The sequence below is a fragment of the Colobus angolensis genome, unplaced genomic scaffold (assembly GCF_000951035.1).
Source record: "Colobus angolensis palliatus isolate OR3802 unplaced genomic scaffold, Cang.pa_1.0 Scaffold85, whole genome shotgun sequence".
NCBI lineage: Eukaryota > Metazoa > Chordata > Mammalia > Primates > Cercopithecidae > Colobus > Colobus angolensis.
This window is the reverse complement of record NW_012122376.1, coordinates 6,401,050-6,421,350: the sequence shown is the minus strand read 5'-3', so window position 1 is coordinate 6,421,350 and position 20,301 is coordinate 6,401,050. Positions and strand designations below refer to the sequence as shown.

The window sequence follows — 20,301 nt, the reverse complement described above, 5'->3', positions numbered from 1 at the left end:
TTCTCCCATGAAGATAACCGGTAGTGTCCCCAACTGGGAGAGGGGGTAATTTTGTTTAGCTGCAAAGTGGGCTATGGACAGGACCCCAGAAAGGTGCTTGACTTCTCCGTAGTGCTCCTGCTGGACTTTAGGAGAGGCAGGAGAATGTCATGTTTAGGAATGGAGAGTCCGCAGGCAAATGGCCTGTGTGCTATAGGACCTGGGCAAGTGCCAGGAACTCTCCTCTGTGCAGTTTCCTTACCTTTAAGACACAGAAGGTAACAGGACATACCTCACCGGATTGTTGTGAGTTCAAATGTGTTAATCTGTGCAGGGTGGCTTGGAGCAAGCTTGACACACAAAGCACCATGTGCATTAGGGAAGATGAGGAAGATGATGATGATGACAATGACAACTATGATGAAAGATCGCTGTGTTCCACTTAAGATTTGCTTACAAGTCTCTCTTCTCTAAACTGCAAGCTTTTGAGAGGCCATACCTTATTAATCTTTTTATTACTACTGCCAATCACAGTACCGAGAACATAGAGGAGCTTCATTTTTTTTTATTTTTCTTTATTTTTTGAGATGGAGTCTTGCTCTGTCACCCAGGCCGGAGTGCAATGGTGCAATCTCAGCTCACTGCAGCTTCCATATAAAGGGGCTTTAAATGGCTGGCTGAATGAATGAATGGATAAATGAGTGAATTAATGCATGAATGAAGAAACCAGAGTTTTAGTCTCAGCTTTGCCAGTACCTCATATGTGCCCTGGAGCAAGTCATTTCTCTTTCTTGGGCCTCAGCTCTTGGTCTCCTCAGTGGTCTCCACTGACTCAGGCATCTCCCTACACAATGAATTCTTCTGGGTGGAAGAGACGAATTATGTGACAACAACAGTCCAAATGCCCTTATTGAGTACTATGTTGGTTTTTTAATTCTGGCAAAGCCATCATAAAGCTTGATTTATGGTGTTTTTCTAGATTGGCCAAAGCCCAGGCCATCAGCCACTGGTTTATGTATGGTAGGGGCTCAAATAACAACCCACTCAGCAGCAGCAACTTTTAGGAGATGGTGCCAATTGGGAAATGCCCGCTTGCTGCCTGCACACATTATATACCAGTGTCTATGTGCCAGGCACCGGCTTTCGCTCGCTCTGGACCACCCCGATTGCAGTTCCACCTGAGGTGGGTCACTGTCTTTGCAGAGAATAAAGCACACAGATCTGGAATCCCCCTTCGTGGCCTATGAGCACAAGCCCGTCAGCCTGCGCGCGGCACGCCTCGTGAAGTATGAGATCAGAGCCCAGGCCCTGGTTGACGGCAAGTGGCAGGAGTTCAGGACAAACCAGATCATACAGAAGTTTGGGTTGACCAAGCTATCCTGCAAAAGCCATGCAAGTGTTCATGTTGTCCTTTTCTTTTATTTCCTTTTTGCTCTTTCTCTCCCCCATCCTTTTGGGGATCACTGGCTTCTAATCTCCAGTGCTCTACACTGAAGATCCCTGGAAAATCTGGCTCAGTTTCTTAAGGATTATCACAGCCTCAAATAATGCTAAAGAGAAATCTCTTCTAGAATGAAAAATCATGGATATAGATAACTATAACCCAAATCAGACTGCCTGACTTGGGTCACACTAGATCTATTTTATAAGCATCAAAGGGTACTTTTTTTTAAGTGAGGAGGCTCCGTGGAGCGTATTTGCCATCACTACCTCCACTGATGCCTGTGAGTGACACATTAATTTCCCTGAAATCCACAGCCCAGACTCACCTGCCTCACTCTGGCCCACTGGGGAAGGACAGGGCCCATCTACCTCGGTAGGTGGTTGCCAGCATCTAGGCAGATCCACTGCCTCGCCTGGCTTCTCACCAGAATAAGACTTTGCTACAAGCCAGTGAGTAATTCCCAGTCCTGACTGCACATCAGAATCACCTAGGGGCTTTATAACTACCAAGGCCAGAGCCCCACCCAGATCACCAGACTAGATAGATACTCCATGGGTCGGGCCTGGGTATCAGTATTTTTAAAAGCTTCCAGGTTATTTTCTATGATGTTAGAAATCACAGTAACAATTTTCTTTGTAGGGGCAAGGGAGAGGAGCTGGGAAATTAACTGACAGAGAACATGAAGGAGATTTCTGTGGGGCTGGAAATATTTGTCTTTGTTTTTTTTTTTTTGAGACGGAGTCTCACTCTGTCACCCAGGCTGGAGTGCAGTGGCACGATCTCGGCTCACTGCAAGCTCCGCCTCCTAGGTTCACACCATTCTCCTGCCTCAGCCTCCTGATTAGCTGGGATTACAGGCGCCCGCCACCACGCTCAGCTAATTTTTTGTATTTTTTAGTAGAGACGGGGTTTCACCCTGTTAGCCAGGATGGTCTCGATCTCCTGACCTCGTGGTCCGCCCGCCTCAGCCTCCCAAAGTGCTGGGATGAAATATTTGTCTTGATCAGGGTGATGGTTACACAGGAGTATTTACTTTGTGAGAATCCATCAAGCTGTCCTCTTCAGATTTGTGCACGTTATTGTGTTTAAGTTATTCCTAATTTATTGGCAGTTTATTTCCAATACCCTCTGCAAGTTATTCTGATGTGCAGCCATCGTTGAGAGCCAGCATTTTCTACAACTGTTAGGCCTTCCTCTTTCCCCTTCTGGGGGGCCATTGTGTTTATCCTAAAAGTCACATTCGCTTGGTTTTGTTTCATGTTTTAGATCTTGAAAATCCAAACTGTGGGCATCCCAATCTATGTAAGTTTTGCATTCATCTTCCCACCATCCTGACAGTTTCCAGAAGAATCTGTGGGATTTCCCCCTCATTGGTCTGCATAAAAGAAAATAAAATGACATAAAAGGGAGCACTCAAGCATTCCGTTGCCTTTCCTAGTTGGTGATGGTCTCATTCGAACTTTTGTCCACATTTGTATCATTTGAGGGTGGAACGTGCCAGACCCAAGAGTGCATTTACCAGCCCTGCCCCCACAGCACCCTGAGTCCAGCCCTAACTTTCTGCCCTCTCCCAGCACCATGGAAGCACCAGCGGCGGCAACAGACTGCAGCTAGGAGCGTGGAGGACTTCCCTTAGATGCAGCTCTGTCTGCTACACAGAACAACATGCCTGCCAATTGTCCCTGGCAGTTTGGGCTCAGACAGAATAAGAGGTAGGAGGGGACGGAAGTGATTCTTAAGTACAGAGTGACTTATTTATTATCCCACCTTTTAAACTGAAGCTCTGCAGTTTGGAAGGAGGGAAGTAGACAGCCTTCCTTCCCACTTTATTTGTTTTCTATTGCAGTGTCACAAAGAACCACAAATTTAGTGACTTAAAACAACACATTGATTACTTCACAGTTTTCATGGTTGAGGAATTCAGGCGTAGCTTTACTGGGTCTTATACTCAGGGCCTCATAAGACTACGGTTTAGTGGCAGGCAGGCTGTCTTCTCATCTGAAGAGATGGCCAGGGGAATTCATGTCCAAGTGCGTTCAGGTTGTTCGCAGATTCATTTTCTTGCAGCTGTATGACCAAGGGCCCCGGCTGCTACCAGGGTAGAGAGAAGGCTGCGCAGGCCCTAGTGGCCCCCTGCAGTTCCCTGCCGTGTGACTCTCTATAGACATTTCAAATCATGGCTATTTGCTTCTTCAAGGCCAGCAGAAGAATCTCTCACTCTAGTCTGCTAAGACAGCATCTAATATAACGTAAGGTACTCATAGGAGTGGCAGCCCCTCCCCTCTGCCCTACTTTCTGGACTAGAAGTAAGTCACATGTTCTACCCACACCCAAGGGGAGAGAATTATACAAGGGGTCACCTGAGGGTGTGTCCACCACACTGTATTACCCATTGTCTTTGGAAAAGTGATGGAGAGTCGATGACGCTATGCAGACAATTAGGTGGATAAGTTTAGTCTAATAATCACCTTAGAGTCAGACACAGCTGGGGGAGCCTCCTTCCCAGCAGAGAAACCTGTGCAGTGTGACCTGGCAGGGAGGCGCAAAGGAACTGGGTGTTGGGAGCCTGTTGGCAGGTTCTCCCCGCCCTTCCCCAAGCCCTGTTTCCCAGGCTGCCTCACCAGCTTGCTTCTGGCCTGGTTCAGTCAACGGGAGGTGGGGATGGGAGCTTGGAAGACAGAGAACAGGAGAGGCCTGGGTAGTTTGTACCCTCTGGGCTCAGAGGACGTTTTCCAGCAGTAACTGTGTCTCCTTCCTCCGCTGCCCAGCTCGTGCCCCAGCTCGTGCCTGCAGCCTCCTGCCAGGGTTCCAGCACCCATCAAAGGTCCCTGCTTCTGGTTCTGATAACACCTCACCCCTGTGTCCCTCCAGAGTTTGGGGCAGTGGGGACTTCCTTCGCTGCAGTCCCTGGGTCGCCTCATTCCCTGTTTAGCTTCTTGAGTTTTACTTCATCTGGGAACCAGTTCTCTGTATTATATTGATACTGTTTGAAACCCCTAGAGTAGTTTATGTTTCCAGGTTAGTCCCTAATGTGAAGGGTTTTGGTGAGTTGGCAGATGCGGTTCAGTGGGGTGGATGATTGGATAACACGGCCTCAGTGATTCTTCCCATCCCTGCGGGGCGGGGTCTAGGATGAGGCAAGTGAGGCACTTGCTTGGGCATATAACCCAAGGGGGTACCGAAATACTCAGTAATATAGATAAGTAGTATTTTAATTCAATGTTTTAAAAGACCAAAATCAACACACACAAATCTATGACACAGCTTGGTGAAATGTCATAAGGTGAACACACCCATGTAACCAGCACCCAGATCAAAAACAAAAAAACATAACCAGCACCCCAGACACCCCCAGTGGACCCCCCAAGGTGAATACAACACCAACTTCCATCTCCATGAATTAGTTTGGCCCTTTAGTTTGAATATCTTACAAACAATCTGACAGCACACACTCTTTCATGCCTGCATGCTTTTGTTCAGCATCGCATTTAAGAGATTCATCCAGGTTTTCACCAGGAGCTGTAGTCTGTTTTCAAATAACATGATAGTTTCACTTTTTTACTTTTTAAAAACTAAATGTTACTTCAATGAAATAATACATGTCACAGAAAAGTGAGAAAATACAAAGAAGAAAATCAAACGGCCTGGGATTGCCGTCACTGAGATGTTTGGCAGGCGACTTTCCAGGAGGAATTTTAGGTGCATTTACGGTTTTCTTTCCATTTAAAATGGGATTTGCAGTTCAGAGCCTCGTTATTCTCTTGAGAGAGCTAAACAGTATGGCAGGGTGTAGTGGCTCATGCCTGTAATCCCAACACTTTGGGATGCTGAGGTAGGTGGATCCCTTGAGCCCAGGAGTTCAAGACCAGCTTGGGCAACATGGCGAAACCCCATCTCTACAAAAGATACAAAACTTAGCCAGGCATAGTGGTGCGCAGCTGTAATCCCAGCTACTTGGGAGGCTGAGGTGGGAGGATCATTTGAGCCCAGGCAGTTGAGGCTGCAGTGAGCTGTGGCTGTGCCACTGCACTCCAGCCTGGGCAACAGAGCAAAACACTGTCTCAATTAAAAACAAAACAAAACAAAACAAAACGGGGAAGGCGGGGGAGGTTGAACGGGATAACAGGATGATTTCTTTAATAGGGAGCACAGTGTTTGCGGAGGAAGGAGATGGTGTTTTTGTTTCACCTTCAAATTGTGGGGCATCAGAAAAGTCACTTGTCACTTATCTTCCATGACTGTCACTTTCTTATCTGTAAGAGAGACATAAACTGTCCCCTCTGCCTCCTTCTCAGGGCTGTGAGCCCCGCAGGCAGCACTGTACGTAAGGCCCCTTTATGGACCAGCCCCTGTGCAGATGCCTGGGGGCTTGGTGTTACGGGCTCAAGCAAAAATGCAACCTTGTGGCATTTTACCACAGTTCTCTAGGATAACAGGGATGACAAGAACTGAAAACACTGACAAGCAAATCTGCAGATATCTAAGAGAGGAGAGGTTGTTTGGAAGTGTCTCTGAAACATGAATGATTGCCCAGTCTCTAGGGGAAACAACTGTTAGGTATTTGAAATATGTAAACTCATTCGCCAGGAGTTTGCAAGAGTGGGAGAAACTTGCAAAGCAGTGATGCCAAAAATGTGTCTGTAAGGTGAGCAGTAAAGCAGAGCAGGGAATGTTAGGGAGGGGCTGGGGTGGGCAGGAGAAAGGCAGCCCTAAAACCTGGGGCGGGGCTGGGGTGGCAGGAGGAAGGCAACCCCAAAAAGACAGGGAAGGACTGAAGGCTTGGGCTGCCTCCCCCTCCTCTTGACCTGGCAACAGGAAGGTACCAGAAGCAGTAGGACTTGGGGTGTCAGGGAGGGGCCCTGTGATGTCATTTCCACCTCCTAATTGTACAAGGAGGGAAATGGAGCCCCAGCAAGCTGGAGTAATGATTCTGGTGGGAAAATGCTTACTAAGCACCATCTCGCTGAATCCTCCCAACCCTATGAGGTAGGTGTATTTTCCATGTCTGATAAGAAGGAAACTGAGGCCAGGCCATGGTGGCTCACACCTGTAATCCCAGTACTTTGGGAGGCTGAGGTGGGTGGATCACTTGAGGTTAGGAGTTCAAGACTAGCCTGGCCAACATGGTGAAACCCTGACTGTACTAAAAATACAAAAATTAGCTGAGGGTGGTGATGTGTGCCTGTGATCCTGGCTACTTGGGAGGCTGAGGTGGGAGGATCGCTTGAACCAGGAAGTTGGAGGTTGCAGTGACCCAAGATTGTGCCGCTGCACTCCAGTCTGGGCCCAGATAAAGTAAAGTAAATTTATTCATCCAAGGCTCCTCAGCGTGGCAGAACTGGGAGTCCAGCTCAGGCCTGGCCACAGGCCTGTCTGTTTCTAGTTCCTCTGATGGCCCACTGAGAAGAGTGGAAATGTTTTAGGGTGTTTAATTCAAATATTTCTTGAACATCTATCTGTTCAAAAGCAATGTGCACAGAGCATCTGCTGCACGCCAGGCCGCGATGTGCAGGGTGTGCCCCATATGATATCTCATTTGATTATGATGGGGCCTTGAGCGGGGGCGAGGGTGGGAGAGTGGCACATACCTAGGCCTGGAAGGATGGAGGGGAGGTGTCCTTGCAGGTGGTAATGGAGGGAAACAGTACACAGATGGTGTTCCAGCCCCATGGCTCTAGGACTGAATATGCATCTGAATTACCTGGGACCTTGTGCACGTGCAGATCCTGGGCCCCGGCTGAGAGAGGCTGATTTTGAAGTCTGAGAGACACTCAGAAATCTGCACTATAACAGGCCTCCTGGGGGATGCTGATGCAGGGTGTCTGTGGATCACACCCAGAAACTGATCTGTGTGTCAATTCCACAGCAGGGTTTCTTACTGTGCTCCACACACCCAATTGTCTTCCTTACCCAGTGCCAAAACAAAATCCAAACAATAACAAAAAACCTGTGAATCGACTTCACCACACTGGCTGATTCGAAACAAAGCAAAACAAATTTCCTAGAATATGAAATAAACAAAACTTAGTAATGAGGCCCCTCCTGTGGGTGAGCCATAATTCAAGTCACAGTTCACCCCTTTCCACTAGGGGGCATGGTCCACCTCAAAAATTTTAGTGGCAAAAATTTGCAACCTAAAAACTCATTTTACAGCAGGGAGTCCCCTTGCTTTGTGGTTGAAAGTGAGTTGTACATCCTGGGAGAGGCTCTGTTTATCCAAACATCCACAGTATGCACATCATAAAATCTCTGAACTTGAGAGGTGTTAGTTTGGAGACAAAAATTCCTAAGATAATTTTACAAGCTTTTCTTACAAGGGAGAAATTCGTGGAGATTCAAGGGAGAATTTGAATTTTAAAGCCCAAAGTCCCAATGCCCAAAGCAGTGGCCATGAGCAGTGGTTAACGAAACATCTTATGTACCATGTCTGAAATGTCTTGTTCACCTCTCCCGATGCCCACCTTTCTGGCTCACCTCCTAGTCCCTCCCCTTCAAAGGGGGAGATGGCCCTGGACTCATTTGGTGCACACACACCAAATATTTTGGGTTTTAGAGTACAACTGACCTGTGTTCGAGTCTCAGCCCTGCTCCTTACCAGCTGTGTGGTCTTAGGCAAGCCATCTAACCTCTCTGAGCCTCAGAGACTGATCTGAGATAGGCAATCAAACTCATGATAAGAATTAAATAAGTTGATGTGATTTGTAAAGCACCTACCACATAATACATGCTTTGTGCAATTTGTTCCTTATTGTTTCACCCTTATTGCTTGGAGTCAGGTAGTACTTGTTGAAGGCCAAAATGGTTGCTGTGCGATCTTGGGCCAGTTCCTTTTCTTTCTCTGGGCCTACTTCCCTTCATGCAAAATGAAAAGGTTGACTCAGGTGCTCTCTGCAGTCTTTTCCGGCTGCAATCAGCAGATTCTCGAATTCTGTGAATATGGAAAAACAGATGTGAGTGGTTGAGCCTGTGAACCAGAAGAAGGAGGATTTGGAGAAGGGAACTGTCTTATTTTCCTGTGGGCTCATCAAAATGGGAATGAATTGGAAAGAGTAAGAGAGGGTTTTTTCCTTGCCCTCTTTAGAGGGTTTTGCATCCTGGAGACTAGTGTGTCTTGTAATTCCGGGGAGGAGAGAGTTTGTTCTTGCTCTTGTAAGCCTAGGCTACTGATTGGGGTTGGCCAAGCTGTTGGGGAGACGAGTGAGCTTCCCAGGGATGACCTGGATACCAGAAGTCCCAGGCCCTGCTTGAACATGGGGGTAGGTGTAGGATGTGAGGGATTGGGCCTCTGGGCCCTGAGGCCTTGAGAGCTGGGGAAAGAGGTTCTTGTGGAGGAGAGAGAGACAGAAGAAACCTCAGTGAGACAGACCCTGAGGGCAGCACCAGCCAACAGAACTTTCCACAACGATGGAAATGTCCCATATCCGCTCCATCCAACGTGGCATCCGATGTGGCATCCAATGTGGCATCCGATGTGGCAACCAATGTGGCATCCGATGTGGTATCTGATGTGGTAGCCATTAGCCATGCGTGGCCTTTGAGCACTTCAAATGTGGCTGGAGCAAACTGAGAAACTGAGTTTTCAATTTTATTTCATTTTAATTCATTTAAATTTAAATTGCCATAAGCTTAAGTAGAAGAAGCAAGGTAACAACAACACCCAACATGAAACCAGAACTGGATGCTTCCTGGCTTTGCAGACTCTCTCTAGGGTTCCAAGCCTCTCAGTCTCTTCCCAGGCCCCCCCACGAGTGGAGCCTCAGTGGCAGGCCGTGCCCATGCCTGAGGCTCAGCCTGAGGCCACCTCAGACTTCTTTCTGGAGAAAGCTGTGCTGCAGAAAAAGAAGGTTCCCATGCTGGGGAAGTGGAGCTCAGCTCTGTATTGATATTATTCTTATCTTGCTCCTTCTACTTGCGCTAACAACTTAAATTTAAATAAATTAAAATGAATAAAATTTAATATTTCACTCTTAGTCACTCTAGTCATGTTTCTTTTTGTTGTTTCTTAACTCCTCCTTGCAGAGGAGCGCTAACTCACAGGCTGTGTGCCCAGAGTCTGCCAAGCCACCCTTCAAGTGCTCAGCGGACTCAATGGCTAGTGGCTGCCCTGTGGGCATGGCAGATGTGGGACAAAGGGCTCCTATGGCTGCCCCTCATGACTTTGAGCTTTGTGACTTTGAATCAGTCATGTGACCTTTGTGCTTTTGTTCCTTGACTTTACTCACGCCATAGATTTACAGGGAGCTGCTGCAGGCCAGGCTTTGGGTGAGGTTGCGAAGGCGAACAAAACACACAGTCTCTGCCATCTTGGAGCCTACAGTGTGTGGGGAAAGACAGTTATTAGTGGAATATGCACTAAAGAATGCCTGGGTGCCCTGAAGAGCACAGTTTCCAGAGAGCATAAAGCAAAGAAAGCTGACCTGGATCCTGGTGTGGGGGTCAGGCCCAAGGAAAGCCCTCCCAGGGGAAGCAATGCTTACACGGAGAGCTGAAGTAGGAGTGGGAATTGAAACAGGTTTAGGTGAGGATGTAGAGAAACGACTACTCATATGCTGCTAGTGGGAGGGTGAAATGGTGCAGTTGCTTTGGAAGACTGGTGGCTCCTCAAACAATTAACGTACAGTACCATGTGACCCAGCAATTCTCACCACTAGTTACATACCCCCGAGAAAATGAACACGTATGCCCACCCAGAAACGTGAACATGAATGTTCATAGCAGGGTTATTCACAATGGGCAAAACAGTGGAAATTAGCCAGGGGAAATGGCGTGCGCCTGCAAAAAGGGTGAGGTGCCTGTAGAAAGGGGGTTGGCACATGCCTATAGTCCCAGCTGCTTGGGAGGCTGAGGTGGGAGGATCACTTGAGCCCAGGAAGTGGAGTCTGCAGTGACCCGTGATCGCACTACTGGACTCCAGCCTGGGTGACAGAATGAGACCGCCCTTTACAAAAAAAGAAAAAAAAAGTTCTTACTTTGGTAGCAGATATACTAAAATTGGAATGATATAGAGATTAGCATCACGCCTGCACAAGGATGACATACAAATTTGTGAAATGTACCATGTTTTTAATAAATTTTTTTAAATTAAAAAAAAAGAAAAAGAAAAAAAGAGAAGTGGAAACAACATAAATGTCCATCAGTGGATGCATGGATAAACAAAATGTGGTCTATCCATGCAATAGAACACTACTCAGCCCTAAAAAGGAATGTAGGACTGGCACGTGCTACGTGGATAAACCCTAAAAAGATCATGCTAAGTGAAAGAAGGCAGTCACAAAAAAACACGTATTATGTAACTCCATTCATACGAAATGTCCAGAGAAGGAACGTCTACAGACAGAAAGTAGATTCGTGGTTGCTCAGGGCTGGAAGATAAGAGGATGGTCACTAAAGGGCACAGGGTTTCCATTTCAGGTGATGAGAATGTTTTAAAATGGAACGATGGTGATGATTAGACAACTCTGTGAATATGTTGAAAACCACTAAACTGTACACTTAAGTGGACGAATTGTGTGATACATTAATTCTATCTCAATAAAACTGGGGTTTATTTGGGAAAAAAAAAAGAAGAGGAATTAGGGGCTCAGGAGAAGATTTAAGCCCAGACAATGTGTGCAAGTGAGCCTCGTGCCTTTAAAAAACATGGAAGAAGGCCCCAGTGGTCAGAACCAGCAGAGCCAGCAGCAGAGGCTGGAGGTGTGGGCAGCTGGGACATCCCTGGGTTTTGGTATGTTTCTCAAGAGCACCTAGTATTCAAGAGTTTCAAGTCTGAGGCTACCCCGATGAAACCTGGGTTTTGAAAAAGTTATTCTAGATGCTGTTTGCAAGCAGAGGTAAGGGGAGCTTGGGCAAAAATGCCAGGTGTCAACATGGTGTGAGATGTGTTGTGGGTGAGCAATGACTAGCTGGGCCAGTGGTGCAGGGGTAAAAGAATTTACCAAGACAGTTGTAGAGAATGAAAGGCAAATTTACTAGAGAAAGTATGAAACTATGTTGTGAGAAGGCAATGGGCAGGCCAGCAGAAGAAGAGCTGACTGCAAGGAAACAAAGGCTGGCTGGAGATTTTATAGAATAATGCTTATGCTGTGTGCCGAAGAGGGCTTTGTGCAATACTGATAATGCAAGGTTGCAGGGAGCCAACTTGCAGGTGTCTGGTGATAAGTTGGGTGCACAATAGGTACCTGTTCTGGGCCATGAAGAAAGGCAGATTTGCAGCTTACGGAGATGCCCCACATCCCCTGGTGGGAGCTTTCCCCTGCTCCCACAGCCTGACTCCTTTTCCCTAACCAGGACTCCACAAGGAGGACAGGCTGGGGGAGACGTAGAGCTCAGCCCCTGCCCCATCCCAGAGAGGGAGGGAGAATCCCTTAACTTCCCTGCATGATTCCTTAACTTGCCCTGGTCCTGAGTTACCATTGAGGGGTGTGCCTTTGGCCCCTTGGGGCAGAAAGCTCCTCTGCTATCACATATCACAAAGTGGTTGTACCAGTTTGTTTAAAGAAACACATTCCCAAAGGACACTGGCTGGTGGCCGTAGAAGTTGGCACTGCCTTTCTGAGGTCAGTGTGGCAGTATATTGGAAAAGAGCTTAGGATGTTAATTACTGTGGTAGATCATGATAATGATGGCCCCGGTGAGTCACACCTCCCAGTGTCCACACCCCTTGGCTTTGTGGTGCCACCCACCAACAGATGGAGTCTATTTCTACGTCCTTTTGAGTCTGGTTGGCCCTGCGGCTTGCTTTGGCCAATAGAGTGTGGCAGAAGTAACATGGTAGCATTCAGTAGTTTGGAGCTCAATGTGCCTTGCAGCTTCTGCTCTGGCCGCTTGGAGACCTGGGACCGTGTAGTGCAGGTCGCTGCTAACCTGCTGGAGGGTACGTGGCCATGTGGAGGAGAACCTCAACCCAACCACCAGCCCCAGTTGCCACACATGTGAGTAAGGCCATCGGAAACCTTCCAGCCTAGTCGGCCCTGCTGTGGAATGCAGCCTCATGAGTGACTCCAGAAGAAACTCTGCAAAGGATTTCTTCAGCCAACCCTCAGCATCATAAGTAGTTAATTGTTGTTTTAAATCACTAAGTTTGGGGGTGCTTTATTACCCTGCAAGAGCTAACTGCAATACATACCCTTTGAATTAAGCAAATCCACTTTAGTAATTTATACTTATAAAATAAAAATCCAGAAAATAGCCCATGATTTAGGTACAGCGGCATTCCTTATAGCATTGTTTGTAATACAAAGCATCAGCATGATTTTAGTTCCCCAGCAGCAGGAATTAAACAGAATAGGGTAGATCTGTACACTAGACAATCATTAGAAAGTTTTTGTTGAAGCAACTTAGTGGCAAGATTTCCAGAATATACTGTTAACTGGAAAACTAAGACAATTCTTTTTAAGTATGCAAATATGATCTATTAAAATATGCATATTCTAAATATATTTTAATGAAATTGATGGGTCTAAAAGCATATACAGCTTTGATTTGATAGTATAAAATTGGTCTCTAATGTGGGTGTGATAATTCATCTTCCTCCCAACACTGAGGAACCTTGCTGCTGCTTTCTGTCCCTGTTGCAGGTGGTAAAGGATGCTTGACTGATACATTTGAGAGGCTGGTCAATCCATGCACAGAGCTGATGTGAGTTAAGGCAAAGGAAGCTTCAACCTTTATTTCACTTAGCAGAATTTCCTGGTTTCTTGGTCACTCAGAGACACCTTCTCAGGACTTATTTCTCACCCAACCAAAGGGGCATCATGTACTCCTGGACTCCTTTAAGGAGAGAGAAACTTTGGGTGCAGCATCATGAATTGTAAGCAGGAAGCCAGGCTTCTGAGAGACAGATGGAACTGCAGCCGGGAGCAGGGGGCTTGTCATTTGTCTGCCCTGAGCCACCGGAAAGGGTTCAGTGAGTCTTGAACACAGTGATTAACTTCTCTTGAATCTATGCATCACTGCACAGCACAGCCAATTGCTTGGCTCCACCAAGAAGAGACATGAGTCACTCGATGTCTTACTGTGGCCTGAGCACATTTTATTCCAAGCAGGTGCAACTGTTCCTGTATGTACCTCTGAGATACCCACGAAATGAATAATGCTTGTTGTCCTCCTCCAACACCAACTAAATATTGAATCAATGGTTTGCTAGTATAATAACAAGTGAATATTGCACTAAGACTCTTTTGTTTTGCTGGTTCAGTGCCAGGGAGATAGGTTCCTATTTCTTTTCCTGGCTGTTGGGTCACGACTGACGGTCCCTGGGATGTGGGGCATCTCTGTAAGTAACAGGAAGTATATTAACTCATGGGTTAATTGAGAAAATCATTGACGAAACCACATGAGTGTGTACTGTGCAAGCAACCCTTGGACTGCCATAGAGGCCAGGGATAGGGAGGGAAAATTGGACCCAGCTGTGGCCTGCTTAGCTCTTTTCTTCCAATGTGGGTCACTCCTTGAACTAGGACAGTCTGCAGGTGTTCCCACTGTGCTCAGACAAACACTCAACTCTTAACCCTTGAAAGAAAGAAGTAGGAACAAAGGCCTGTTCGGGCATGTTGGAGACACAGAAATTGTGGAGGGAAAAGCGGCAGGCCCTTTTCACATGGTGGCTGCCTTACTCTCTCTTACTCTATTATACAATCTGTTCAACTTAGTTAAGACCCTATAGCTCTAGATTCCACCCCCTCCTTCCCTACCACTCTCTGGCTGGGTGACTTTTGGCAAATTGTCTATTTTTTCTGAGCCTCAGTTTCTCATCCTCACAGAACCATTGTGAATACTAAATGAGGGGCAGAATGGGGACATGTGATAGGCAGAATAATGGCCCCAAAGACATCCATGCCCCAATCCCCAGAACCTGTGAAAGTTAGCTTATGTGACAGATGGAGCGCTGCAAATGTGATGAAGTTAAGGATTTGAAGATGGGAAAATTAGCCTAGGTTATCCAGGTGGGCCCAGTATACTGAAGGGGTCTCGATAAGAGGAAGGCACGCCCTCACAGAGGCAGAAGGCAATGAGACTACCGAAGCAGAGACGGGAGTGATGTGGTCACAAGCTGGGGGATGCACGCAGGCCCTAGAGGAACAGACTCTTCCCTGGAGTCTTGGAAGGCACCAGCCCTGCTGACCTTGACTTTAGCCAAGTGAAACTGATTTCAGACTTCTGACCTCCAGAACTGTAAGAGAATACATTGGTATTATTTTAAGCCATCAAGTTTGTGATTTGTTACAGCAGCTGCAGGAAACGAATGCAGGCTGATTTGTAAAGTCCTCCTGTGAAAATGGCAGAATCTCCTGTAATGTAGCCAGAGCCAGGTGAGGCCCAAAGGGGTGGGTGTGCCTGATAAGCCAGGAACCTGTCAGCCTGCAGGTGTCTATTTGCATGAGCTTATTTGCAGGGTGCTGCCTGTGAGGCAGGACTATGCCTGCTGCCTGACCCTGCCTGGTCACCCAGATATGAGCTCAAGCCCAGTGAGGAGACACTGCATAGACAGAGGTTAAGGAACAGTTCTCCAAAGGACTCTGACAGCTTGTGGGTACAAGCTGTGCTGCTTTGGGGCCCAGTGACAGGTGAGGTGTGGAAGGGGGCAGGGACATTTGTTCTATTTCTGTTACACACTTTACGGCATGGCTACAGCTGGATAGACACTACCTGATGTATTCTGACACCCTGAAGGCTACAGACATCTCAAGACCACTAGCAGACCTCAATCTTGATCACTGTCCAGGTGGCAGTGAAGAAATATCCTCTTGCAGGCAGCAGGCATCACCAAGAGGTTTGAGCCAGAGATACGGTGCTCCCCTGAAGATACCATTGCAGGTGGTTAAGCAAAAGCCACTGGCATTTGGATTAATGTGTGTTGGTGCCCACCCACAGATAAGGCCTTGGGACCCCCAGGCCACTGCAGGGCCTGCCTTTGGCATCCACCGAGGTTTCTCTCCGGGACACCTGTTCCCTAGTGGACCCAGTGACCTGAGTCCCCAGCACAGACATGACCACACCTCCCATTATGTAAGGAAATCATGTATGATTCTCTGGGAAAAATACTTTCCAGTTCTCATCACTCCTCCCTACCTGCAACACATATTCTGAATCCACCTGGAGAGCCATGAAACTTGATGGCAAGTGGCAGGTCAGATGCCACGAGGCTTCTCCTTCTGGCCCTGTGTCTTTGCTCTATCTTATTTTCTTGCTTCTTGCCACTCTCTAGATTGATCTTGCTCATTTCTGGCTTGTTCATCATGACTCCAGGAGAGCGTGGACTTTGCCTTTTCCCCTGTGGAACGCCTGGCTCTGACACGGCTGCACAAGGTGTCACAGCACTCATATCTCAGTGAATTAATTAGTCGATGCCCCAAGCATACTGAGGGTGGAGGGCGGGTGCCTGGGACTTGAAAGACATGTGGCACATCTCCAGGTCCACTGTGCACTGAGCTGGAAGATTTCAGAAATGAGCCATGTGGAAAGAGCACAGGAAGCCCACAGAGCACTTCTTCCATTGCAGTGGCCTGAGGGAGGCTCAGTGGAAAGCTATGGGAGAAACTGACCTGGTCCTCTGCCACGTGACAGCTTCCTCTTCCCTGAGGGTGTGGGAGAGACTGGGGATGGGGGAGGGAGGAGGAAGCAAGTGGGATTTCTCCTTTGGGGTCTTTCTCTTCCTGCCTTCTCCTCCTTGGCCTCATTTTTGTAGCATCGTTACAGACTGCATCTTCTGTCCCCGCCACCGCCCTGCCTGTCCTCCCTTCTCAGGCCTGACTCCTGCAGTCAAGTGTTAAGAGTGTTCTGGAAAGTTCCTTCTGGGTCACCCAGTGCTTAAGAAAATCTCACAAGAAGATCTTAGCACCACTGTGTTTTCCATCTTGAATCATTCTGATATAAAATTTGTGGTACCAAGGTGGGAGGAGGAAGAAAAGGGGAAAGAAAAAGACAGAGAACGTCTTCATTGATTCAAGGTTTTCTTCTTCTGGAAGTCAGTCCACAAAATCCCAACTGTTCTTGATCTCTGAGACTCTCAAAGCCCTACATGGGTAATGCTTGTGTGTGATAGGAAACAATTTTCTTCCCCCTAGTTCATCTTAGATGGACACTTGTATAACGTACAAAGAAAAATGAGTAACTCAAAGATTTACAAAATACAACCTCATTCATGGTGCATTTGTGTGTGGCAACACCCCAATGCTGTAAAGGTTTCTAAATGCTTACTCCCCATTTCTGCAGCTATCCCATTGAGCATGGACAATAACTGTCTGTGCACTGGTACCAGTCTGCGAACACACTTGGAGCTCACAGTGTAGATTCATGGACAGACTGCCTGTTTAAGGCTAGAGTCCTGCAAATGTTAGTTATTCTTTAGTATATGAATCTGCAGCCAAAGACTTTCTCAGTAGAGAAGGAAAAAGAAAAGCCACTCTGATGCTTTACCATTCACCCTGGTCTTGCTACAGGGAAAAAGCGAGCTCCAATAAACAGAGGGTCACTAAGCCACTGTCTCCTTGGCAGCAGACAGAGAAGGCCTTGTTTGGTTGTCCAGGACTGTCAGAAAAGGGAGAAGCCACACTTCTGCCATGAGGGAACACCAGAGGTCATGTTGGGTGGGAACCTCCACCAGTCCTGTCAGGGAAGCTGGCCCATGTGAGAGGAGTGGTTACTGCCACATTAGTTCCGAGGATTAGCATGAATCTTGTGCCATGACTTCAAAGTCGTGATGACTCCATTTGAGAAACGGTATTGGAGGGCCAGGAATGGTGGCTCACGCCTGCAATCCCAACACTTTGGGAGGCTGAGGCAGGTGGATCACCTGAGGTCAGGAGTTTGAGACCACCCTGGCTAACATGGCAAAACCATATCTCTACTAAAAATACAAAAATTAGCTTGGCATGATGGCTCATGCCTGTAATCCCAGCTACTTGGGAGGCTGAGGCAGGAGTATCACTTGAACCCGGGAGGTGGAGGTTGCAGTGAGCTGAGATAGCACCATTGCACTCCAGCCTGGGTGACAAGAGCGTCTCAAAAAAAAAAAAAAAAAAAAGGTCATTGGTACCTAGGATAGCTTGCGTGTTTACTATGTGGTTGGCTCCCAAGGTGTCATCTTCAGCTACCCTATTTGGTTGTTGCCATTGTTATCATTGTCACTTCAGAGATAAGGCAACCGGCCTCAAAGAGCCAGAGGGCACGGCCAATAAGGTGAGACTTGTGCATGGCAGCTGGAATCTGAACAGGGACCATCTGGCTTCAGGGCACCCTTATCTGCTGCATCAGGCCACCTCCCAGGTTCGTAAAAGGGGCTATTCAGGACGCTTTGGAAAAATATTCCCTGGCACAGGGCTCCCTGGAGTCAAAGGCAATCTCTGTGCATTGAAACTATGTAAGAGCAAGAATTCAGCCACAGAAGTCATGTAGAGCAATAGTTCTCAGACTTGAACATGCATCAGAATTACCTGGAGGGCTTGTAATCACACAGACTGCTGGCTCTCAACCTCAGCAATTCTGACTCAGTAGGTCTGGGTGAGATGGGAGAATTTGCATTCAGCAGAGCAGCAGGTGTTGTCCAGGCTGCTGGTCCCTGGCTCACACTTTGGGAGTCCCTGGTGGAGAGACAGGCAGGACTGTGCTCTGAATAGGATTGTTACTCCCTGGGTGAGGCGGCCCTGAGGGGGTGTGGATGAAAAGCCTGCTGATAGCTCCACTGTCCACTCCAGACATCCTCCCATCACCCCTTTGCAAAGGGCCAGTCTCTCTAAATGCAACACAGCCATACTCAGCTTTGCGGCATGAGGACTCAAAAGCAAATGCTCTGATACCTCTTGGACTATGTTGCTAGCCCCGTGCCAGGTGCAAATTAGGTGTTTACCAAGTGCCCAGGTAGATTCTCTTCGATTAGCAAATCCTGTGAATTCCTAGATATCCCCTGGGTGGGAGAAAGAGCTGATACTTTTCTTCCTCCCCACATTATTTTACTTACTTTTAAAATTGGAGATGTACTGACTCAGCTCAGAAATGACAAGGTGATATGGTGTGGATATTGTCCCCTCCAAATTCCATGTTGAAATGTGATCCCAGTGTTGGACATGGAGCCTAGTGGGAGGTGTATGGGTCAGGGGGGCAGATCCCTTGTGAATGGCTTGGTGCCCTCCCCATGGTAATGAGTGAGTTATTGCTCTCTTAGCTCATGTGAGAGCTGGTTGTTAAACAGAGCCTGGCTTCTCCTCCTTCCTCTTGCTCCCTCTCTCACCATGTGACATACCTGTTTCCCCTTTGCCTTCCACCATGATTGGAAGCTTCCTAGGCCCCCACAATAAGCCAAGCAGATGCCAGCACCATGATCCTTGTATGGCCTCCAGAACCATGAGCCAAATAAACCTTGTTTTAAAAATAAATTACCCATACTCAGGTATTCCCTTATAGCAACACAAAACAGACTAAGACACATGGGAAGGCAATGGAAAATGAGATTCCACAGGGAAATTGACATTTTATGCAAAAGAAGGAATAAATCAACCCAGCACTCCCACAGCCCAGGCAGGCAGGCTCTCAGTGCACTAGAATCCAACCTGCACATGGTGGGTGACACTGTGTTGTGACTTCTGCCTGAAAAGTGAATCACTCTGGTCAACAAAGCAACATCAGACTTGACAGATGGGACTATTATTTCAGGACCCTCTTGGACCTGGTGTTGCTTTTCAGAGGATCCACTTCATATCACAGCAAACATGTGAAAACTCAGCCCCTTCCATGTTACAGCTAACCTATTCTCTTGTTGATTTTGAAAGGATGTTTTATAATTTTGCTTTTGGAATTATTTAGCCATAAAAATATTTAATGTATAAGTGGCCATGATTTCTTAGCAGTCTTGTATATTTGGGAACTTTTTGTGAATTGAAATAAATCTAGGCTGGGCACGGTGGCTCATGCCTGTAATCCCAGCACTTTGGGAGGCCAAGGCAGGTGGATTGCCTGAGGTCAGGAGTTCGAGAGCAGCCTGGCCAACATGGTGAAACCCAGTCTCTACTAAAAATGCAAAACAGAAGCCAGGCATTATGGTGGACACCTGTAATCCCAGCTACTCAGGAGTCTGAGGCAGGAGAATTGCTTGAACCCAGGAGGCGGAGGTTGCAGTGAGCTGAGATTGCACCACTGCACTTCAGCCTGGGCAACAGGAGCATAACTCCATCTCAAAAAAAAAAAAAAAAAATTATGCGTGAATATTTAATTAAATATGTATTAATTCCAATGTTGTTATTTCTTATTTTGGAGCGAATAGATTTTTTTTTTTTTCCTTCAGCGTTTAATCATGTCGAAAGGCTCATAGGACCAGGCACTGGCTTTTTAGTGCCTAGAGGTTAAAATATTCCTGCCACAGGTGGGGTGCTCTTCTGCAAACGCCTCGGCCTGGGCGCTCTCCTGTGGACATTTGTGAAGCTCATTCCCTCCGCTCCACCAGTTGTGAGCATGAGCATCACCTTCACCATGAGGCCGGCCCTGGCCACACTCTCCCTTCCTTGGCCTCCCCAATCCGCTTTACTCTTCTTGCCTTTGCCACCTTCAATGGTTCATGACATGTACTCACTTATCATGTGTACTGTTTACTATCTGTTCCTCCCAGCCCAGCCCCACCTACTCCATTCAGATAGAACAGAAGCTGCAAGAGGACTCAGGGCTTTGTTTTTATCCCAAGTACCTAGAAACATGCCTGGAACTTAATATATTTGTTGGGTAGAAGTGCACATCTAATTGCAGCTAGGGGTCAAGATACTAAATGGGGGCTTTTCCTTATGTGCCCAAAGCCAAGGAAGGAGACAGAACCTTCTCTTGTATAATAATATCTAGGAAAGCTGTTGGCCAAGCTTTACCTGGAGGGTGAGGAAGGTCTGGATGTTGTTTCA

At 47.2% G+C, this 20,301-nt stretch overlaps 1 protein-coding gene across 2 annotated transcripts in view; it reads left to right on the top strand.

Annotated features, from left to right (window-relative positions):
• BTBD16 (BTB (POZ) domain containing 16) overlaps nucleotides 1–2,832 on the top strand; it is a 66,590-nt gene extending 63,758 nt beyond the window's left edge. For both annotated transcript variants that reach the window (XM_011930238.1, XM_011930237.1), the window contains exons 15-16: nucleotides 1,183–1,371; nucleotides 2,690–2,832. In XM_011930238.1, the coding sequence (XP_011785628.1) occupies nucleotides 1,183–1,371; nucleotides 2,690–2,758 (258 nt within the window). In that variant the 3' untranslated portion in view covers nucleotides 2,759–2,832. The remainder of the gene's footprint in view (nucleotides 1–1,182; nucleotides 1,372–2,689) is intronic.
• The last annotated feature ends 17,469 nt before the right edge of the window (nucleotides 2,833–20,301 follow it).